Genomic DNA, 25,119 nt, shown 5'->3' on the forward strand with positions numbered 1-25,119 from the left:
TCGACATCGTACCAGGACCCATGGGACACTTGGTGCTAGGGGTAGAGCCAGCCGAGCCCTTGGTGGACGCAGAAGCAGAGGTAGAGGAGATGTGCAGGATGGTACGCAGAATGATACCAGGCATACTCAGTAGTGATATTTGATGATGTATTTATATTTCATTTTCGTATGTATTTGATGATGTACTCGACACTTTGACGTACATTATTTATATATTGTATTTTTATTGGTCTACCTACTATTGTCTTTAAAATGCATTACTGAATCTGAAAATGTATGTCTTTAAAAATGGAGTTTCTGAATGAAAATGACATGAATTCAAAAAATAGCAGACTGTTCCATAGATGCACCTACAGAACACTCTACCACATTCCGTAGATACAACTATGGAAGTATTGCTAAATTGAAAATAAGGTGAAATTAACTGCGTTTTCTTTTGTTTTATACGCTTTCGTAGATGCATCTACGGAAGGAATCAAATTTTTTCAAAATATGGAATGCTTCCGGATGTGCATCTATGGAAGCTGGGGGCAAAAATGAAATTTCGTGTGGTGTTTAAGAGATCCATGGGGTTGGTTGAGAAACCTTCTTATTTTGTATTAATGCATTTAAAATTAATTTTTTTTCAAATTTTAAATTAAATTTTCTTATAAAATCAAGATTAACAATTGAAATGTGAAAAAATATAAATTTAATCATGTACATTTAAAAATAAGTGTTTCAGATTTAAAAACTAAATGAGTTGAAAAATATAATAATTTATTGCTGACTTAGCATTGACATATCACCATTAACACTAACATGTCATTAAAAAATACTCCAAAATTTGAAGAGGGACTAAAATTCTCAAAAAAATATAATTAGGGGACTATATAAACCGGATTTTAAAACCACTAACACTAACATATCATTAAAAAATACTCCAAAATTTAAAGAGGGATTAAAATTCTCAAAAAATTATAATAAGGGGACTATATAAACCGGATTTTAAAATGTGGGGATCAAAATTTAAAAAATGTGATAATAAGGGGATTATATAAACCGGATTTTAAAATGTGGGGATCAAAATTAAAAAATGTGATAATAAGGGGACTATATAAACCAGATTTTAAAATATGGGGATCAAAATAAAATTTTTGTTTTAGTTTGTTTACTTTGGGTCTACTCCCTCTAATCCGGGTTTCACCCCTCTGAGCCCAATTCTATTTTCGTACAGGGGTATAAGTATAATTGTAGGGGTATAAAGTAAAATTTCCGTTTCTTTTGTTTACTTTGGGTCTACACCCTCTAATATCAATTTCACCCCTCTGAGCCAATTCTATTTTCTTTTACTTGTTTTTGGTAATAACAATGTTTTAATTAATAAAAACATAATAATATTTAGTTAGTAGAATTAATTAATTAAACTTGGTTTTAGTTAGTTAATTTTTCTAATTACATTTAATTAACTCGATTAATCGATGTTTAATCAATTAATCTTGATAATCATTTTTAATTAGCCTAGTTAAATAACTTGATGAAATTTAATTAATTAATTTGGCTAATACTAACCACTCAAAATATTTTTTTCTTAATAAACCAAAATCTTTCAAAATCTTGCATGTTTTCTCATTTTTTGTGTTGATGTTTGCTTTGTTTCAATTTATTCTTCTTTCTTTCCTATGTTATCTTGTGTTTCTTTTCCATTCGGTCAAATGTACCTCTTTTCCTTTATGTAATTTACTTTTCCTCATAGCCTTATAATCTCCCAATGTAACCGATGCAAAATAGTGGATTGAGGATTTAGGTTTTTTTTTTTGGATTTGGGTACTTACTATGCATGTTTACTTTATTTTGCTATTTCTTATCAAATTATTTTCAAAACATCAAAATAAACTCGATCCACATATCGAGCACCATTTTCAAACCCTTGTAAGTCGATTGCCTTGTGCATCGCCATCAACCAAACTCCCGCATTCTTGGTCCATATACCAAGTCCTAACCTACTACTCGTAAATTGATTGCCTTGTGCATCGCCATCAACATCTTCCATCCGTATCCAGTCACACTACTTTCATAATAAACCTCAATCCTCGATCCAATGTCGAGTTGTATTTTTCAAAGCATTTCACAATAAAAACTTGGAGTGAGAGACGATTGGTTGAACACAACTTTGTTCCTCCAATTTCTAGTATTTGAATCGTTGGTTGTTTAGACCTTTGGTTCAATACTTGTCCTTCATGCACAAAAAACCTAATAAGTGAACCTTGTTTCACATCACGTTTTTCACGAGAAAACTTTTGGAATGAAAGACGATTGGTTGAACACAATTTTGTTCCTCCAGTTTCTAGTATTTGGATCATTTGTTGTCTAGACCTATGGTCTAGTACTTATCAGTAACATAAAACAACTTCAACTCATTCAAACCTTTTTGCCACTTGGCTTTTCAATTTAAGACTTTTTCACAAACGAGAGACTTAGTCTATTTCACGATGATGCAAGCATGCTTCCACATGTGAAGATCGAGTGTTTTCCACTCGAATGCGATGATGCCCAGAATCTGTATAAATCCATGATTTAGTCATCCATTTTTGTAGTGATGCAAACATTCTTTTATCCATGTGTCGAGTAAAATTGTTTCCGTTTTAAAGCGATCGAGTACCTCTCGTTAAAATCAATAAACAAACTTTATGGTTCTTTATACCCCGAACTACGAATGCTCTGACTTTTCCATTGCACGAGGGAATACATAGGCACAAGATACGATGTATTGGCGAGTACAATAATAAAAAACCAAAAAGATTTCCCTTTTCTTTAATAAGTAGACTTTTAAGTTAACATTCTTTTGCAAACAGACCAAATGGGTACCATCGAGTATGATGGATGTGAGGGGTGCTAATAGCCTCCCCTTGCATAACTGACTCTTGAACCAGCTCTTTGTTGTGATGACCATTTCTTTTCTTTCTTGGGTTTTATTCGATATTTTTCCTTTCCTCTTGTAATAAATAAAGATTGGTGGCGACTTTGTTGTATTTTGAGTGTGTGATGCACTCATGGTATTTTTTTGCATTGTGACACATATCCTTGTTCAGTGGATTGATGAACACATATATAATACGTTGAGGAAGGTTTGGACACAACTAGACCAAGGCTAGAGGCAGAATGATGGAATTTCCTTCATTAATTTCCTGAAGCCTGGCCTTCAAATTATGATGTAAATTGGGAGGAACCTGCATGATAACAATTAGACTCTGACCACACTAATTTTCCAACCACAAGCTAATAAAATTCCATTCCCAATCAACCTGTCAAAGTTTTGATCCATCTCACCAATAAAATCTTTACTACCTGTCTAAATTGATGAAGGAACGAGTTATTTGACCGGACTATCATTCTTTAGAATTTTGGCCCTTAACACTTTGGTTCAATCCTCACTAGCATTTGAGATGCATAATTATTATTACAAGTTAGTAGCCACATTCAGCAGTCCAAGGGATTGCAAGCCCAATCCACCATATTGGAGATCTTTACAACATTGCTTCCAAGCCATAATCACTAATTTCCTTTTTTGTGTCTCCACTCCAAATGAAGTTCTAACATTATTTTTCTACATCTCGAATTAAACTCACTGGCCAAGAATAAATCATAATAGAATGCAACATATTTCCATGAATTATAGACCTTTCTAGTTGAATTCTACCAGCTATAGATAAGAGGGACAATTTCCATGCAACAAGTTACTTTTAATTCTACCAATAATTGGTTGAAAATAGGCTTTCTTTGGTCTCCCTTAGAAGATTGGGACCCTAAGATATACGAAAGGAATCTTTCCCGTTGTGAATCCAATTCTATTTTCCAACTATCCATGCCTAGCAGCTGATATTAACCCTACATATAATATGGATTTGGAGGGGTTGCAAATCTAGCCAGTGCACATAGCATAGGAAAATATCAACAATCGCATCCAAAGAAGATACAATTCCTTTAGTAAAAAGCATAATGTCATCAAGATAAAGAGTCTAAAAAGGAACCACCGTATCTCTAGAGGCTTTAATCTTCTTAATTTTGTTGCTAGATGCCAACTTTGATGATACTCTGCCTTACCCCTCTCTGACACTTAAAGTAATCATGGAGACCACCATTGAAAGAAATAGATACAATTTTTGTGTGTATAATACATTATACCCATTTGAAAAAAGTGTAGTTGGACCCAAATTGCTTAATAACTTTTAGGAGAAAAGACCAACTCAATGTATCAAAAGCATTAACTATGTCTACCTTCATAGCAATGTTTCCACCAAGAAACTTTTTGTGAAAAATATTAACCACTTCAAATGTAAGGCAGATGTAATCCTTTATGCTTTTGCCATGAATGAAACCTTTTTTCTCCTTGAAAATGATTTGGGGTATAAACACAGCTAGCCTATTAGCCAAAATTTTCGTGATAATTTTATGCTTGAAATTTGCCATAGCAGTGGGCTTATAATGATCAATGCAATCAACATCTTTAGACTTAGGTATTAACACCATAATGTTGGAGTTATAATTTGGGAGAATTAAAATTTATTTAAATATTTGCATGGTAGCTTTGACCACATCATCTTTAATCACCTTCTAGTAAGTCTAGTAAAATAAAGGCCAAAATCCATCAGGTCTAGTTGCACTATCCTTCCTTATACTAAAAATGGAATTATAAATTTCATCCTCATAAGGTAACATGGTTAGAAGCTTGTTTGTCATTTTAGTTAATAAATGAGGTATCACCTACTCCACCAAAAATTATCATGCAAAATATAAACATTGTTAAAAAAATCTTTGTAATGCTTCATCACATGCTTTGATAGATGCTTTTGATTTGTGATAATGGAGTCACTCGCTTTCAATGAGTGAATAAGCTTAGTAACATTCCTTATCTTTATAAGTTTGTGAAAATACTTTGTATTTCTATCTCTTTCAACATGTCAGTACACTATAGCCTTCTTTTTCCATAATAACTCTTCAATATTCAAAGCATAACCCAACCTTGATTGTGTAGTCTTCTGCTGTTCAGCAAGATCATCAATATGGAATGACCTACTAATTCTACTATAAATGTTCATAAAATCCCACCTTGAATGCTTGAATTGGTCTTGCACATTGTCGAACTTGGTTTGAATCCAAACCTTCAGGTTACCCTTGAGAATTTGAAGCTTTCTAGATAACACATACATCGGGACATCCAATAACCTTTGAGTTCTAAGAGGATTCTACAACTTTGAGACAATCCTGATGAAGTGTCCACATCTGAAGAAACCTAAATTGTGACTTAAAACTCTTTTCATGACAATTAAAATGCGAAAATAATGGGTATTGATCTGATCCAGTTTTCATCAAAGTAGAATAGGAGGTAGTTACACAAACATCAACCCATTATTGATTGCAAAAGGCTTGTCCAGCCTTTTTAGGTATGACCAGATCCACTTCTACCAATGGACCAAGTAAATCTATCTCAAGAAGTTGGCAAATGCAGGAGATGGTTGTTATCATTCCAAGTAGAAAAGTCATCCATTGGTCCTCTAGCAGGCATACTAGAACTACTATATTACTGAGCACTAAGTATGGTGTTGAAATCACCAATAAAAAACCAATGAATGGTAGCGACATTCATGATATTTTGCAACTTATCCCATAAATATCTTATAGTTATATAGCAAGTATATGCATAACAACAGATAAGCTCACGAGCATGTCTTTCATTTTGAAGGTAAAGGAAACTTGTTAATCATCAACATCCACAATATCTGGATCATACTATTATCACTCATGCACCATAAATTTGAACTAAGATTATTTCTATTATCAACATCCATCTAGGGCTCAATAAGAAAAAAAAATGAGGATTGTTACTGAGGACTAACCTTTTTAAAGTCAATTTTTAAGGAGAGTCACCAATACCTTTCACATTAAAAAATAAGGAATTCACTGGGAATTGTGAGTACTACTAGGCCTTGACATAATGATGTAGTTACTCATGAAAGAAAGTCGTTTTTGTGTTTTAAATCTTGATCTTACTTGTTGGAATCCATATGTATCAACTATCTCATTAAATTGTATATTTGTAGGATTGCCATCACCAATGCCCTATCTAACATTATCATCCGTTGCCAAATTATCCCATGAAGTTTTTAAGAAAGCCATGTCTTTTTGAATATTTCTTTGGACAAGGTTACTCTTAGGAACAACACCTTATCTACTCTATAATGTGGCCTCAAAAAAACTTGAATCCATAGAGCTTTCAGTGTTACAATCATCCTCTTCCACATTAATAATTGGTCGTGTCTCTGTCTCCAAGATTACCACTGCTTTGTCATTGAAGTTATCAACTGTGACCTATTTAATATATTTTTCCCCTTGGGATATGCTATTCTACTCAGATGATGTAGCAAGAAGCTCTTTTCATGTGTTCTAATCAACATTATTGCTTATCTCCTTTGAAATCAAATTATTTGTATCATCATACACTTTCTCAGGTTCCATTGTATTACCCTCCAACGACTTACTAGATTCCTTTTGGTCACTTGGACACAAACATTCATAAAACCTTATTTTGATGTACGTTATCTACCTCGTTAATGCTCTCACCAATTCTCCCATAGCAATTATACAAGCAATGTCCCAGCTGATTGTGAATAGTACAGTATTATGGTAAGAAAAGGATTAAAATCCTTACTCCATGGAAAAAGCTTGATAAACCTAGGATTGGGATTCCATGAGGTGATTGACCTAACTCTCATAACATTCTCTAAGGCTGAGAGCAAAAAAATTTGAAATATCCCTTACCTAGAGAAGTAATCCCCCATCTGCTAATTGATTTCTAGAGGCTTAGCAGTTTAGATTTCAGATTCAGATAACTGTTGGTGGAGCTGAACCCTTGGGCCATATGACTCGACCGTGAAAGTTATGCTTTCAAGCCTCCACTCTCAATTGGAACTCCTCCTCAAGAATTTCTATTGCTAATCTATCCCTTTTTACACATGGTTTCGTTAGTTGACTCAGGGGAATATCACAAACGTTGTTTACAACTTCTACAAAAGATCTAAGTTGTTTAACTTTTGACCTTATAATCAGTTCAGTGGTGGAGGAACTCTCCCTAAAATATCCAAGAACTTCCAAGAAATGATTGGTTTCACCATGGCCTTGCAACTTTGAAATTGAAGAAGAAAGAAGAATCTAAGTTAGAAAATGAATAATGAAAAATTGCTCCTCATTTTTTTAAATAATATTATAATAATATGGAAATATAAATATTCAAAATATATATAAAAGGACAAAATTTATCATAAATGAAAAATAAAATAAAAATAACAAATAGTTATAATTAATATGAAGCATATATCTCCTTCTCTTCAATGGGTTAAATTTAATTGTGATGAAATTTAATTGTGATGGTGCTTCTCAAGGCAATCCAGGCCCCCTGCTTGTGGCGGTATCGCTAGAGATTTTGATGGTAGGTTTCTGGGTGCCTTCGTTTCTTTTATTAGTATCTCTAACTCTCTCATCGCCGAACTCACCGGTGCTATGCTAGCTATTTAGTTCGCCCATGAGAAAGGTTGGAGAAAGATTTGGCTTGCAACTGATTCTTTAGCGGTGGCGCGTGCTTTCTCTCCTCCTTTCGTGGTTCATTGGCAACTCCGTACAAGATGAATCAATTGTGTGAATATTACGATAAGTATGTCTTTTGTGGCTTCTCATATTTTTCGAGAAGGTAATAGTTGTGCAGATTCTCTGACAAATATAGGTCTAACAATTAATGATTACACTAATTATAGTAGCATCCCTAGTTTTTTGAGGACAAATTTTATAAAGAATAGACTTAATTTGCCTTTCTTTAAGTTTATGTCTCATTGAGAGGATTTTGGTTGTTGTCTTCCCTCTTTTTGTATATCCTTTTTTGGTTCAATCTTAATCTTATTAAAAAAAATCACTCAAATTGAGTAATATTATTTATATCAGTGTTTTAAAAACCGGACCGGACATCAAACCGGTGAGGATACTGGGTTACTGGTTTATTGGTCGAACCACCGGGTCACTGGTCGAACCGCATGACTAAACCGGGTTAAACCGGATAACTCGGTTGAATAGACCGGTCATTATAACAAAATTATATAGGTATAAAATCTATCGAACCGGATGATTCAGTCCCTACAAAATATAACTAGTACTTAAATTTTTTGAAAATATCATATTATAAAAAAATTCACAAGTTCATAATTTAAATTCAAATTTTACACATAGGTATCATACACAATTAAATAGTACATAATTATAAAATATAAACAAAAGTTTAATCGCAACATAATTTAATTGAATAATTTATAACAAAATAATTTCATTGTCTACTAAATTTAATTTCAATAAAAGAAAAATTATTTCAATGTTGGGATCTCCTTCTTCAATATCAAAATTATCTGTAACAAAATCAACCGCATCTACAACCATCTTTTAATTTTAATTTTTAATTAAAATAGTCAAAATTGTCATTGTTTTAATTTTTTAAAATAAAAATAAATTAAAAAAAATTGAAAAATACCACCGGTTCACAAAAATGCATTTAAACCACCGGTTCACAAAAAAGAATCATATCTAATTACTAAAAAAAAAAAAATCATATCTTACTATATAAATTTTATATAGTAAGATATGATTTTTTTTTTTAGTAATTAGATATGATTCTTTTTTATACATGTTTTAATTGTATTTCTTTGAAGAGAAAGATATGATTTTTGTTATCAATAAAAGATATGATTTGGATACATTACTTAAAAAAAAGATTTGTTTATTAATTAAAATATACAAAAAAAAAAATCCCATATAACTTTTATCACGAAATATATAAATACATTTAACCTATTCTCCAATCAAACGAGGAATGAACACCATAATTCTCATCGTCGCTGTAAGATTCACGCTTCCAAAATCATCCATGCAGCTTGATTCCATGATCGAGGTTTTTCTTCAAACTTCTCTTTACTACTAATTTCTCAACTTCGTTCTCTCTCTTTGTAAAGGTAGAAGAACACACAATTTGCGTTTTCTGCATTACACTGCGATTTACGCTTTTCTAATTTTTAGTTATTTTTAGTTATTTAGGGTTAGGTCATTGTTGTTTTCGTTAAGTCATCCATTGAAACCCTAGATTTTCTGCATTGTTTGAATATTCCGAATATTAGGTGAGACTGTGTTTCAGAATTGTGAATTTCTGAGAATTGGGGAATTTTGTAGATTCTATATATGCCATGAGATGATTTAATTATATAGGCTAGAATTCTTTTTCTTATGGAGATTGATATAGACACTTAGCATATGTTTGGTTCTGCGGTTAAGAAAATTGATTTTAAGTGAATTGATTATGTAAAATTGATTTTGGTTAAAAGTGAGTTGAATAGGAAGTTTCAGTGGAAAAATTACTTTTAGACTCAAGAGCTACAAATTATAGTTTCAAGTAGAATTGATTTTGGAAAGAGAGTAACTGAACATGTCAGAAATCAGAATCAATTCTATACATTGAGAATCAATTTTGTGTTTGTTTTTGAGACTAATGTCTTCCCTTTGTGCAAGTTGCGCAAAACCAGATTATAATTTGCTTTTTTATGGTAGAAAATAATGTTATTGATATCAGTTTATTGTTTGTAAAGCCACATCTCTAAATAGTGATTAATGTTTTGATTTCAATTGATTGTATCAGGGACATATTCCTTTGTAGTTGGTACCACAATGTACACTTAATCTTGATGAAGTTTAGGTTTCTACATGCCAATAGATATCTGTGTATTGATTTGTATGTTGATTTTTGTTTCGTGATACTAATCAAATGTATTATTCTGTAGATTTCAAAAGTCAAAATATTCTGCTAAGCAAATGGTAAGTAGTACTCGTTCTAGACAAAGTGCTAAGGATAAAAAAAATAGTAATCGGAGGCTGACCCGAAGTAGCAAGAAAGCAAAAATCAAATCACGTCTCAATGTATTAGGAACTGCTGGTATTAGAAAGTCTCCTAGAGAAACGCCTTTGAAGAAGATAATTGCAAGCTCTTCAAGTACTCAAAAGTCCAAGCAGGTAGAGAAGAGAATACTATCAGCTCCTGAAGCTAGAAGAAAGTCTGAAAGGGTTGAGAAAAAGAAGATACCAAGTCCTTTGATAAGATCTGGAAGAACTAAGAATCTTTCTTCTTCGAGTCCTTCAAATTCTAAAAGTGCAGGGTCTTTGGGTTCAATTTCAAGGCAGAAGCTACAAAAAGAGAAGAGCATGAAACAATTGATTTTTGAAACCGAAGTGAATGAAAACGGGGAACACGATGTAGGAACTTCCCAGGTGAAATCTAAGAGAATGGATGCTCGTACGTATCGGGCTCTCTTTAGAAATCAAAAGAAAGGTACTCTGGAGTTTTGCATAATGTTATTCTTTTTTGGCAACTTTGTTATTATTTACCTGGGGATGAGTTTTGTTAGGTATCCAAATTTAATAAAAATTCTTGGAAATTTCGGCTTCATTATGGTCCTCCCCTAGCCGCCCAATTGCAACATTTAGATTGCATTCATGACGGTGTTTAAAAACTGGGAACTAGGCCCATGTCCGGTCCAGTTAGCATATTGGACCGGTCATGCTTTTAGCCCGATTTAAACCGGAGCGGTCCAGTTCAATGATGTATGAATAATGCTTCAAATTTTAAAAATAATTATTAGAAATGGCATGAGCGTGACTCCAGCTCGCACACTGCAGCAACTATGGTAGGGGCATTTTGCCATTTGGCCAATGGCTTGTTTGTGTTATCCAGGCTTCTTTTAACTCCATGTTCAATATAAACTTGGATTTCAATCAATTCCTAATTAACTTAACACCCTCATCATTCTTTTAAATTAAAAAACAAGCCTCTTCTCTCATTAGCATGTAGTATATTTTGTTAGCTTTTTTTGGTACGAAGTACATTATTATATAATGATTGATAATTAATTATACAACAATGTTTACTCTTTCAAATGAAAAAATATATAAATATCCTTAAATTAAATTATATATCATACAAATATATTATAATTTTACGACTACTATGATTATGTCATAAATATTATTTAATTTTGTATTGTAGACCGGATCAACCGTCGCGCGGATCAATTTGTGACCCACCGATCCAACCAATGACCCACTGACGGGAGTGCCTTTACCGGACCGATCACCGGTCCGGGTTTTAAATCACTTGAAAGGGTGGATTTAGACCCACATTTAGAAATATGACTTGTGTAGTGTTTATACAGCTTGAACAAACCTCACCCTACGAGCCGATTTTGTAAGGTTGAGTTAGGCCAAACCCAAATTCTAACATTTACCAAAGCCTATCCAAGATCTGTAGTTGGGCTTCCCAAATGGACTGCCATGCTTTAGGCTCATTGGGGCTCGAGCGCGAGGGTGTGTGTTGGAAATTCTACCCTCATTGCAGTCCGTCTCTAGCCATCTAATTGTGGCACTTGGGTTGCCTTCATTGCAGCTTCCAACTCATCCACTGTGTTGGGTGTGAAGGGGGGGAATTTGGTCCCACGTTGGATATAGTTATTACGTATGTTGTAGTGTATATAAAGTTTGGGCGGCTCTCACCTTACAAGTCATTTGGTCCAAACTCAATTTCTAAGAACAATCAATGTTACATTGATGGTTAATATTAAGACTTTAGTGCATTATCATGTTATTATAAAAAAGTAGCTAAATGAAACTAGCATTAGCAGGCCTTTTTCTTAATCTTCTGGTTTAGTTGTTTTTATTCATATTTTCATGTCAAACATTTTATAAGTGGGAGTTTTTCCGAGTAAGACATGCTAATTATTGTTAGGTATTATTTGATTAATCCATATTTTGATTGCTTGATTTTCAGATTGCCTTGAGAAATCTCATAGGATTAGCCAGTCAAATCAGGAAGGTGACAACAGTAGTGGAGACAAGACTGATGAGTTATCTAAACAAAGTTGTTCAGATAATAAAGACGTCTCAAATAATGCTACATTACCATCTGAAGATGCCAAAGCAAAAGAGACCGGAATTGACTCTATGTTGAGTCGGCCTATAACGAATCTAGCAGAAAATAGTGTGACTTCTGGTTCATTTATTCCATCTAACACCCCAACTCATGAGATTAGTGAGGTGTCTAGAAGTGCACAGCCTGATTGCTGCAGGGAGCAGACATTTCCAACATTAGTGTCTGGAAACTCTAAATTCGATGACAAGGACTTGGTCAGTAACAATGTTGGGCTTGATGGGGGTGAAAAATTAACACCTTCTAAGAGAAAGGTAATCTCAGTGGACATGGATTCAAATGTTTCTTCCCCATTATCCAAAGAAGACAACTGCAACATGATCCCTGATGCTCTCCCTTCAAATCTAGATGGTAACAAGTCATGTTCCAAACAAATAAGGTACTTGTTAATAAATGATAGTAAATAGTATCAATTCTAGTGAAGTAAGAGTTCTGATCCATTCGTTGTTCTTGTTTTTTGGTGTGTTCTGTTGCTTTTATTGTGTCTTGTCTAATTTTTTTTACTATAAAGCTCATATACACATTTCTGTCTTTCCTATTTAATTTTCAAATTCATGGTCACATTACAAAGTTTTTCTATTGAATCATATCACACAGCTTGATATATCATATTAACCATCTTCTGTCCTTTTTGATCACAACAAATCCATGTAGTGTTTATAAAGCTTGGATACCCCTCACCTTACAAGCCGCGTTTGTAAGGCAGAGTTAGGGCCCAATATAAAAATCTAAGATGATATATTAGCCTATTGTAGGGCTTTCTGAATCGTCCCCGCTTCAGGCTCATTAGGGCCCGAACGTGAGGGTGTGTTGGAATGTTCACCTTCATTGCGATCCTCCCCTAGCTGTCTAATTGTGGCATTTGGGTCTCCTTCGTTGTAGCTTCCAACACCTTCATTGTGTTGGGTGTGAAGGGGAGGATTTAGTCCCACATTGCCTAGAGATATGACAGCTAGGACATCTTTCACCTCACAAGCCTGTTTTGTAAGGTTGAGTTAGAACCAATATAAAATTCTAAGAACATCTATGCACCAATTTTAGGATTATAAGCCTATGTCTCCCTATTAAGAGGGATTAGTGTTTAGTCTTTTGTATCATGCTATTATCAAGTTATTATCTATAATTTTCAAGCTCTTATCACTTCTCTTCTCCTTTCATCTAAAACTAATAACTTCAACCATCATCAATAAATGTATCAAAGTATTTCAGCCTTTAAATTGTCTCATTATGATTAGCCACATCAATTGCTAGCCAATTTTTGTTACTTTTCAAGGCTAGGGTTACCCATTTACTATATTCACATGCAGCATAGACATGTAAATACATGGACGGAATCTTTTGCTAGGAACGTTACCATTTACCCTTTATCTGTTGATGTGCTCCTGATGATTTATCGGCACTTTGACATGTTAGGTGTGTTTACAGGTCTAAGTGATTGGTTCTTTACATTGCAGGTTAGATTACAATCCTACAGTCAAGGAGTTATGTGATCCATGTGCAGCCGAGGTTGGTTCAATTTCTTTTATCCACATTGTCCCACATCTCTCAATTTGCTTAGAAGTTGTTAAAAACGGCTTATACTGCTAGGATTCTCAATCAAATTAAAATGGGGCTGCAACACTGATGATAGATTGCTGGTTAATAATGAATCAACAATCATCTGGTGGCCAGACATAGACCCTGTTCCTTTAAATCAAAATTAGCAAATGTATATCCATGTACATTTATTTTTTTATGTTCATTTGTGGTAAGTCTCTTATTTTTTGTATCTTTTCATTAGCATCAGGACGGAGATGACATTGAGGCTACCTTGCTGCAGAAGGATAAGAGTGATCACACAAGTGGAATTGGACACCAGAAGGTTTGTTTCTTTTATGCATAGGTTTGATCTTGTCGCTAAACTCAAATTTGTTCTGTTGCCTATTTATTCCTACCGATGTTTCAGGATAGCTTTGGGGAAGACAAAAATATTCTTGATGGTCAAAGTGATACTGAAAAGGACGGTTTAATATATAATTCCAATAAAAGTGTTGTTCAACCGAAGGAGAAATTGTCAAGTCATATTGCAAACAGATGCAAGTCTGACTCCTTTAGGTTTGTTGAGTATTGGATTCCTGCTCAGATATCTCATGTGCAGCTTGAGCAGTATTGTGCTACTTTACTTTCAAATGCTTCAATTCTTTGCTCATCACCAAAGATTGATAGTGTTGGGGCCATTCGTGATGTCCTTATTTCAACCCGTAAGGTTAGGTTGCCCTTTTTTAATTATTTGCTTAGATTGCATAAGATCATATATAATTGGTTTATATTTAGTTGTTTTATTCTGCAATATTTGGTTGGTACAATATTGGTTAATTTTGCTTTATTATTATTAGATGTTATTGATAAATTGATCATAATTCTTTATCAGTATGAATTTCAATATTAAAAATTTCATCCTTTCAATTTTTTTTGTTGGCAATTTCAAATATTGCACAGCAGTTTTTATCAATCCAATACATGCACGATTTATTATTAGATTGTTATTATAAATTGATCTTAATTCTTTACGAGTATGCATTTCAATATTTAAAATTTTATCCTTTCAATTTTTTAAAATAATTTAAAAAATATTGGATAGCAGTTTTAATCAATCCAGTAGATGCACAATTCATTATTTGAAAAAGGTCTCACTTTACCTAGTGATATGGCTTAAATGGAGCTTATCCAACTTTGACAACCCTAGCCTTACAAACCGTTTTTGTGGGGCTGGGTTAGGCTGAAAGCCTAGGATATCCAAGCCAATCCTAGACTCATTGTTGCGCCACCCAAGTTGTTCAAGCAGAAGACATAAGAGCTCTGAATGTGGGGTTGTACTTGTAAGTACAAATCTCACACCGCCTGTTGATATGACCTAAATAGAGCTTATAAAGCTTGAACAATTCTCATCTCATGATCCAGTTTTATTTGTTTGAGTTATACCCTCTATCTCATTCATCAATCAATCATTAAAATAGGTTTAGATTCAACCTTCTTTAATTATTAAATTTTTTTATGTATAAGTTCTGAAGTTTATATGGTCTCCCTAAATAAAAACTAGAACACATTTAGTAAACAACTATTTATTTTTTTAATAGCTGATATGGCGGTTTCATTTTCTGGTTGTGGTATCTTTCGACAGTGTTGTAATAATCCGTATGTTATTGATCCGCCCGTGCAAACGCTACTGTGTTTTTTTTTAATAGCTGATATGGCGTTCCTTTATATTTTCAATTAATTCCAAAACTGTCAAGTGGCTCTAAGTTTTCTTAATGGTTTCATTTTCTGATTGTGGTATCTCTCGACAGTGTTGTAATCATCCATATGTTAATGATCCGTCCATGCAACCTCTACTATTCAAGGGCCTTGAAGAAGTTGAGTATCTGAACGTTGGAATAAAAGCAAGTGGCAAGCTGCAGCTACTTGATTCAATGCTCAAGGAGTTGAAAAAAAATGATTTAAGGGCACTGCTACTTTTTCAGGTATGCATTTTTCAGACTATCTTCCTATACTTTATGGAGTTGCTGAACTGAAAAAACACTTGTGTTTTTCCATAACCGTGCCGCGTACGCCTTCTTGGCAACTTTCCGAAAGCGCTTAGAAGCGCACAATCCTGCACCGCTTGCAATCTTGTTTTTGCACAAGCACACTCAGAGGCAGCAACATGGTGGACTCATTTGTGCCGTGATTCTGACTATACCATAAGGGGCTTTTGTTTTTGTTGTATATATATGTGTCTGAGAGAGTTAAAGTTTCACTTGTTAGAGTAAGAAAAGTCTCACTGTTCAAGTTTTCTTTTAAGATTGGTTAGGATCGTATGAGTGAGGAGAACATTGTTATAGAAGGCTTAGAAACATAGTCTTATTTATTAAAATAAGACTAAGTAACTAGATCACTGACAACTTTAGATTCTTTATTATTTGGTAGTCATTATACAACACATACAATTAAGTAGAGGAGGGTAAGAGGGGCGGAGAAAGATTGAGCCATTGATGTAGAGAAGGGGACGTGAGTATGAGTGCTATTAAGATGCAGAAGTAGTTTTTTTAAGTTGAGTATGAGACTAAAAGTTTAACCTTAGATTTTTTCGAGAAACAAATTTTTGTACTTTTTTCCTCATCTATTATCTTTGATTTATTGTTGTCCCACGGTAATTTTCAAAAATCAAACAAGTATCTTTGTATTGTCTTGTCATTTGTTTTTTAGCAAATTAAATGCAAGCATGACTGTTTTGGCATTATCACGGCCATGTTTTCTAATTTTCTCACTGTTCATGAGTGTCGTTGACTGCTTCGAGAATGTCATAATACCCCACTTTCATTTATATTGTGTTCATCCTCTTAAGAGAAACTAGGTCATCGAGATATAAGAAATTCTTATTGAATTTGCAGTCTATTGGAGGTTCTGGAAAGGATTCAATAGGTGATATTCTGGATGACTTTCTGCGACAAAGATTTGGTCTGGATTCATATGAAAGAATTGATAAAGGTGTTTCGCCTTCCAAGAAGCAAGCTGCCATGAAGAAATTTAACGACAAGAATAATAAGCGATTTGTCTTTTTGATGGAAACATGTGCCTGCCTTCCTAGCATAAAATTGTCATCTATCGACACTATTATTATATATGATAGTGATTGGAATCCAATGAATGATATAAGATCCCTTCAGAAGATAACACTTGATTCACAGTTTGAATTGATCAAAATGTTTCGTCTTTATTCAGCTTTCACTGTTGAAGAGAAAGCGTTAATACTTGCTAGGCAAGCTAAGATCCTGGACATAAATACTCTATTTACAAACCGGAGTCTCAGTCATACACTATTGATGTGGGGTGCATCTTGTCTTTTTGATGAGTTGGGAATTTTCCACAACATTGCAACTTCTACGTCAAGTCCTGAACAATTGCTGGAAGAAACAGTGTCACAGTTCTCATCATTTATATCTGATGCTGTTGAAGATTCTGACAAACGCAACCACTCAATTTTATTGAAAGTCCATCAAAATGGAGGAACATACTGTGCTAGTTCTCCTTTATTTGGTGAGCTGAAAATTGGGTCGCTGGATGAAGAGTCACCACAAAATTTTTGGACTAAACTATTGGAGGGGAAACAGTTTCAGTGGAAGTACTCATGTAGTTCATCTCAACGGAGCCGGAAGAGAGTTCAGCCTTTTAATAATTTGGAGGGTGAGTCTGACTTTGTGTATGAAGGCATAGCAAAGAAGCGCACGAAAGTGAGCAACAATATTGTTGATCAGCCTTCATTGAAATCTGAAGGTGAAAAGTTATCTACTGAAATCAAGGCAGGTTAGTGGCTGGTTTGTTACTTCAACTTCGTTGCGACCTTTTATTGATATATTAATTTGTTTTAGCTTATTTTGAAAAAAATCACCTTTTTTAATAGAAGCTTATTGATGGATTAATTTGTTTTAGCTTATTTTGAAAAAATCACCTTTTTTAATAGAAGCGTATGTTTAAAGTTATTCATAACATTCATATTAAAATATGAAATATGAAATATTAAGAGTTATCATTAAAACCTATTGTATTTAAATAAACCATTTTTGACAAGGTATTCAATGATTACCTACAATTATTTTTTCTTAAAAATGCGTTGTCATTTCTTGTAATTTTGTAGAAAATTAGCACTTTTATGTAATTATATTCAAACAAGTTAAAAATTATTTAAAAACAATAATTTTTATTATTGTAAACAAACATGCATCAGTTTCTGCTTTTTCTAAATAAATCTAAATTATTTCTATTAAAAATTACTTTTATTTTGATCAGTAACAAACAGGCCCTTAATGAGGTTAACTAATAGTAAGAATTATCTTTGATTTTAATATGATATCTTCTAAAACCTGTAATACACTTCTGCAGGAACCTTTGATGATCTAGTGGGTAAAGTTACTCAAATTCTTTCCTAGTTCAACTATTTGTGTTGGTGTAGGTATTCAATGTGAATTACAGTCCTTACTCACTGTTTGCTTGATCAAATGCCAGATAAACCTAAGGGTAATGATGTTAAATTTGAGAAAAATGGCAGTGTGCATGATGAGCAGAGGAGCTTACATCTTTCGCTGAAGCCGCAGATCACAAAGCTCTGTGAAATTCTTCTTCTCCCAGTATGCCGCATGTTTTTCTCTAAGTTTTACTTGCTGTTTATTTTGCTGCTTTGGTCTCTTGACAAGATTGCATTTTAATTACCTTATGAAGGCCAGATATACTTGATAGGATACAGATACGATAAATTTTGCAATTCAAAATAGAATACGGCTAAGATTCTTTAATAAAAAGTTATATTTAAAATTAAATATATAAATCAACAATATATGAACAAAAACTAAAAATGATAACTAAAAATCATTCACATTACTAAAAATATTTAAAACAAGTGACAGTTACATGTCTTTTCCCAACCAATTAGAGTATAGCAAAATGAACATCATTACTACTACTATCCAAAAGAAATTTGTGCTCCATAGAATTGTCTAATATTGTCTACTTAACACTAATTGTGTCAGTGTCCTCTCCCCCCTCCCATCATCAAGAAACAACTCCAGCTCTGGTTCTGTGGGGACACAATTGGTGCTGTGGGTGGCAAACCCTAACTTTTGATCAAATGATTCAAACATGTGTTTTTGACTCTTGCATTCATTACTTATAATGTTTCACTTTCTCTTTTACACTAAAAAAAATCAAAATTCTGGAATCCTTACTTTTGATAAAAGAAAGACCTTGTTTTTTGGAGTTTGCTTTATTCTGAGCCTATCTCATTCAACTGTATCCCGTGCTGTAGCTGTGACATTCAGCCGCATCCTAAGCACATCGACCATATTCTCTTTTAAAAAGTTTAATTTATTTGCCGGATACTTTCCCGATACGTATTGGGCCGTAGCAGACACGTATTAGTGTCGGATACATGTAAGACACTGATACCTTGGCAATTTTGGAGTGTCAGGGCTTCACAGAGTAATTACCTGATTGTTTCTGCTAATGAAATCTGAGCTCTATTGTATGCAGGATAATGTCAAGAAGATGGTTGACTGCTTTCTTGAGTATGTTATGAACAATCACCATGTCAGTAGGGAACCTGTGTCAATGTTACAGGCTTTTCAAATATCTCTGGTTAGTTTTTTGCATTTTTTATCGGACATCCTTTTCCTTAATCTCCCCTTCTCTATCATATACCTTATGCTCCCTTAAATAAAGTTGGTTTTTTGTTTGTTACTTTGTTTGTTTGTTTGTTATTGTTTATTTATCCTTGATTGTTTCCATAGTCTGTCATATGTGATTTTTTTATACAATTTGGGCAAGCAGTACTATTTTCTGGAATTTGATTTCATTGTATACTATCCAGGCTTCCTAATTTTTTGTATTGTGTGCATATTTTATTTATTTATTTTTGGGAAAATCTAATAATCAATTTGTTGATTTTTCACACACTTAACATTTTATGTTGCCAGCAAACCACCAAAGCCATTATTTGTTTGCACTTGATCCGGCTAGTCAACTGCATGTTTGCCTTGAAATTTTTGTTTCAACTGAGATTCTTATCTCTGGGTAGTTTAGCATGCCTGTTCAAAAGGTGGCTAAAATCAAGCCTCATTTGTGGAAGATAATATAGAAGAAAGAAATGGACAAAGCATAGCCATAAGATAGATGCAAAGCTGAATATAATTTCCCCCATTCTGTTTAATATTTGTTCTTACTATATAACTTTCACTCTTTTTTTCTCATGCCTCTTTTATTCCATTTGAATCGGAGAGAATCTTACTGCCACATAACTTTTCTTATCTCAATTATGATATTTTCTAGTATATTTTAGTTAATAATATGTAATGGCCCGTGACTTTGTACAGTACTTAGTTTTATAATTGCATTTAGCATGCAAAAGTATGACTGATAATCCCTCCTTGTATTGTGCCATTTCAGATTTGGACTGCTGCTGCTATGCAAAAGCACAAACTTGACCACAAGGCTTCTCTTATTCTTGCAAAACAACATTTGAATTTTGACTGTAAGAAAGGAGAGGCGAACTACAGTTATTCTCTGCTGCGGTGTCTAAAAAAAATATTTCGACATCGTACAGGCACTTGTAGTGATACTTCTTCTCCTCAAGCTTCTAATATGATTGAAGTTGAACTGTTCAAAAAAGATTTGTCCAAAAGCATTAAAGAAACTAAAAAAAAGTGTGAAAAAATGCTGAATAATATACGCCTTATGCAAAAGGAAGAGAAACATAGATTGAGAACGGCTATTGAGGTTGAACTGGCTGAATTAGAGAGAAAACAGAAAATAGAGTTAGCTTTCACTCGGTCCTGCTCTCCTAATGAGGTGACGAGAACAGAAACGCTCAAGATTTTGAATATTGACCATCAAAAAAGTATTGAAGAACTGAAATTTCAGCATGAATTAAGACTCAAGGATCTTGAGGACAAACAATCAGCTCATATGCTAAAGGCTCAAGACTGGGTGCCCACTTGGGTGGAAAATTTGAAATCTTGGGCAAAAAATGAATTGCAAAGCATAGTTTCTTCAAAGGAACTTGGGACTGGGGTTGATTACTCGCTGATGATTGATAATGTGATTGAATCTATGAAAGATACGGGGGACATGGTTCCTGAAACCAATTCCTCTTCAGTTAGTAAAACAGTTGAAAAACAAAATTCTCTAGGCAAGCATGACAATGCTAATGAAGTGGGCATTATGGTTTCAAATCGTCTACCAGTCTCTGGAAGTGAGGACCATAATGCAATGGAAAATCATTATGTCAGTCAGGAAAACATCATCTCTAAACATTTCCATTCTGGAGAACAGAATGTTGATGGTGCTATTGCAGATGAAGATAATGGGTGTGGGAATTTAAGACATAGGTCTCGAGATGATTGTGAGAGGCCTAGCTTAGATACCACGCGCTTGCCAGATTTTAGAGAACCTAATTCTGATGGTGCTACAAGCATGACAGATGAAGATAATAGGTATGCAAGTAATGGCCATGGGTCTCGGGATGGTTGTGAGATGGCCAGTTTAGGTACGAAGTGCTTGCCAGTTTGTGAGAATGGAACACATCTAAATCATCAATATTCTGGAGTCCCCTCAAGTGTACCTGAAAGGCAAACTTCAGTTGAAGTGCAAGAAACTAATAATGAAGGGGACTCTGTAAGTGTCTCAGAAAGACAAGTGCGAGTTGAAATGCCTGTGGCCGTCAATTTTACTGATTGTCTGCTTCAGAAAGTAACTCATCTGAACCCCCCTTCATCCGTGGATCAAATATTTGACAGAAGTTCAATAGATGTGCCAGTTTTAGATGGTGTTTTATCTTCAAGGCCTTGTCAAGTTGCTTGTTCAACCAGTTGTGGAGATACAATTTCCCCTTCAAATCCACCTTTGGAGCAACAAATTCATGATGGGATCTTGAGTATTCCTGATGGAGATATCCCTATTACGGTGCCAGAAAACCATACAGTGGCTGGTCGTCATAAGGATATAGAGTCTTCAGCAAATGCTTTATTGGTGGATAATAGTACCACAAATAACCAGGAGGGAAGAGTACTTGTAACTGTGACCAGTTCTCCAGTATCTAGACAAGTTAATGTCATGGAACCTCTAGAACAAGGAAAACAATTGCCATCTGTGGAATCCGCCGCTGACAAATCAACTGGTGAAATGCAAAAGTCTTCTGAACAAGTTCAACTGGCATCTAGTTTAGCTGATGTTGTACCAGCCAATCAAATCACGATGCCTCCGAAACCGGTGCATCAATTAGCAGCTGCAGAATTCTCTTCCAACTTGGATATGTTGGCTTCGTCTAATTTTCATTTAGCAACTGAAGATGAACATCAGCCGATCAGTGTACATGATCTCCCCACTCATCATCCTCAGGTATCTTCTGCGATTCCAGATATTGGGCAACCACACCCAAATTCAGTAAATGGTTTACATTCAAATCAAGTTGCTATACACCCTGCCTCAAATCCAGACCCTGATTCACTTACAACCAGTACAGTAAGAGCACAATCTGCCAACCCAAGAAATTTGTCAACTCCATTAGAGATGAATAATCATCCTATCCAAACTACAGCCCCTTCACCTTCCAGAACGCCTCCTCGTTTGTCCTATGATCCACTGAAAGTTGATGTCGAAAGAATACAAAAATTAATAGAACAATCTTCGAAAAACCATGAAAACGCGGTTAGTTTCTGGTTTACTCATATTACATTACTCTGATGATGCTTATTCTAGGTTTCTATATTTTCTGATTACTGAAGTGTATTCTTGTTGGAACAGAAATTGCAGCTGAAATCTGAATTTGAAAAGGAGTTAGCGGAGCTTCGAAGAAAGTATGATCTTAAATTTCAGGAAGCTGAAGTTGAATTTCAGCAAACAAAAAAGACTCTGGAAACCAATCTTAATACAGTTTGTGTGAGTAGGATCTTGGCACATGCTTTTAGGTCTAAATGCTTGGATCTTAAAGCTGGTGCATCAGGAATGCAGCATGGTATGTTTGTTTTTCATAGACATCTAAGTTTTAATATTGCTTTTACAGATCTGACACAGAAGCTAAATTTCACTTCCATTCCTTTTCAGTTATAATCCATGTTGGTGGTTTATTTATTTTTCCTTGCCATCTGTTGTTTTTTATTGCCTGATCAATTTTCAACCTAAACAATAAGCCTGAGTTGGTTGATACATGTTAGTTTTTGAGAGTTCTTGCATGAAAATTGTGCCTCCTCTTATTATTTATCTTTTCTAAGAAGGCAAACTTTTAAACTAAACTTTATATGTGTAGTTTTTGTAAATTTTATATTTTGTTTGCATTCATCTCTTATTTATGTGTTCTACTCCGCAGCAGACATACAAATCACTATGTAGATTGGCTTGCAGCACTGAGTTTTCTGTTACAAGTATTTTTCTAACCACCATCTTTGTTTCAGATTCAATTCCGCAGCAGCTGCTTAACCTTTCAAGACAACAAACTGCTACTCACCCGATCTCTGGTTCTTCTGGAGAGCCTCCTGCGACCAGTCTGCCGAGCCCCTCCATTGCTCCTAACTCACAAAATATGGTATCACCTGTTTATAATGCGCCAGGAACTTTCTCTGGTTTCTATGCAAGACCACCTGTTATAAACACTACTACTACTACTACACCTATTATAAACACTACTAGGTGTCCTGTCATAAATATTACTACGCCTATCATAAACACTACTAGGTCTTCCATTGTCCGAGGTAGTCAAACTGGGGGTGAGATACGTGCCCCTGCACCTCATCTCCAATCTTCTAGACCCCAAATATCTGTTCCACCCTCCAGTTTCCATCCACCTCACCGAGGGATTCAAAGCCAGACAGCTCCTAGTAACGTTCCAACAACAACTCCCTCACATGCTCATGTTTCATCCTGGCAAAGAACGACAACCTATCAGTCTGATCCACAAATCGGACGCAGGCCTGACAGTGCAGGCAGGTTAGCTGCTCCTAATTTACCTTTCATGGGATTACATGGGAGTGCTAACAGTCAATCTACTGTGACCCCTCCAAATGTTATTTCACGTGTGTCAGATCTGGGTCCCAATAACCAATCCAGAATTGAGCCCAACAGCAATAGCATTGCAGCTAACTCATCGCATCAAGCTGTATCTCGTGGTTTAGTATGTTTATCAGACGATGATGACTGACCAGACAAGTGTTGCATGCATTTGTCCTAACTCCTGGCCATGCTATAGCTTTGTTTTGGTTGGAGGTTATTTTGTTGGACTGATTGCAGTGTTTTGAGATTTTTTTAGTGGGCAACTGGTTGCCCTAATTATTGATAGTAAAATGTATATTAATTAGTTAGATCCAAAATTTCATTGATATTTTGATGTATCTAACAAATTATTAATAACTAGTTGAAATTTTGTCCATATGACATCAGGTTAAAAGAAGCATGTTGAATCATGAACCGACTGTGGACTGATCTATATACTGTTACGTGTGACAAGTAATAGTAGAACTAGACTAGATTGTACTACGTTTTACAAAATACTACCAAAAGAAAGTTGTTTAAGTCACTTTACAATTTTAATTTAACATTAATGATATTTTTTTTCTAATATACTTTGTTTTTATCATTTATTAATAAAATTGTGTGAATGTCCAAAACGTATTTGGAGTTCGGACGGAGGAAGTATAATATTTGAGGATTTTTTATCCCACTCCCATCTTTTCCAATGCACCCTGCGAAATTTCAAAAATATTCTTCAAAATTGGAAGTATATTTTCGTGCACACCATAATTGACATTAACGTTGGAATTAATTGAAAAAATAATTACGGTATGGAACCGCAAGTATATTTTTGATTCATGGGACACCTACGCTGACTCTTCCCTATCTATTACCGTTTCAAAAATAAAACTAAATACATTCAATCTCTCAAAACTCTCTCAATTTCACTTTCACTGAATCAACCGCATTTGCAACTGAGGTCGTTTAAAGGCATCAAGCATCAGTGTATCAAGCATCCAACAACAATCAAACAACAACAATCAATCAAGTTGATTTTGAAATTTTTAGAGTTTATGTAATATCCACTTAAATGTGTGTTTTAGGTCAGAAATTAGATATTTGTGGATTGTTTTAAACACTATAAATCATTTCTAAGGTGTTAGACATGTCATTTAAATGATCAAAGACTGTTTATTTGAGTTCTTTTGTAGGGGTGTGGTGTCATTAATGCACCTTTGAAATTGCAGTAGAAACCGAAAATATACTTCCGGTTTTCATCAAGAATAAAATCGCGTGTATATTTCCGGTGTTTTCCCTTATGTGTTTTCAAGTTTGTTTTCAACATTGGTCCTTCAGTTAACATTTTTTCCGCGTGCTTCTACAGGAGCAATGACAGACAGAGCATCTTGATTGAAACACGACATGGTAGCACAACATGCTTCTGTGCAGAGAGAAAGGAGTCAGGTAACCCAGCCTACTCCTGCATTTGGACAGGCCGTACCAGATACACCAGCTACAACTTCATCTTCCATTGTTCCTCCTGCTACTCCCACTACTTCGGCCTCCCGCAG

General features: G+C 34.6%; 1 protein-coding gene across 3 annotated transcripts; it reads left to right on the forward strand.

Moving 5' to 3' along the window:
- Positions 1-8,840: 8,840 nt before the first annotated feature.
- LOC131621458 (helicase protein MOM1-like) lies at positions 8,841-24,000 on the forward strand. 3 transcript variants are annotated; one of them, XM_058892510.1, is made up of 14 exons: positions 8,841-8,965; positions 9,846-10,390; positions 11,882-12,419; positions 13,495-13,546; positions 13,821-13,901; positions 13,986-14,285; positions 15,367-15,540; positions 16,450-17,362; positions 17,939-17,959; positions 18,062-18,183; positions 19,082-19,186; positions 19,994-22,252; positions 22,349-22,559; positions 22,996-24,000. In XM_058892510.1, exons 2-14 carry the CDS (start codon positions 9,877-9,879, stop codon positions 23,736-23,738), a joined length of 6,033 nt encoding a protein of 2,010 aa, XP_058748493.1. In that variant the 5' UTR covers positions 8,841-8,965; positions 9,846-9,876; the 3' UTR covers positions 23,739-24,000. The 3 variants fall into 3 exon arrangements, with proteins under 3 accessions (XP_058748493.1, XP_058748496.1, XP_058748494.1); XM_058892511.1 differs by having other exon boundaries at positions 8,900-9,026; XM_058892513.1 differs by lacking the exon at positions 17,939-17,959.
- Positions 24,001-25,119: the final 1,119 nt, after the last annotated feature.

Source organism: Vicia villosa, unplaced genomic scaffold, assembly GCF_029867415.1.
Source record: "Vicia villosa cultivar HV-30 ecotype Madison, WI unplaced genomic scaffold, Vvil1.0 ctg.000004F_1_1_1, whole genome shotgun sequence".
Classification (NCBI taxonomy): domain Eukaryota; kingdom Viridiplantae; phylum Streptophyta; class Magnoliopsida; order Fabales; family Fabaceae; genus Vicia; species Vicia villosa.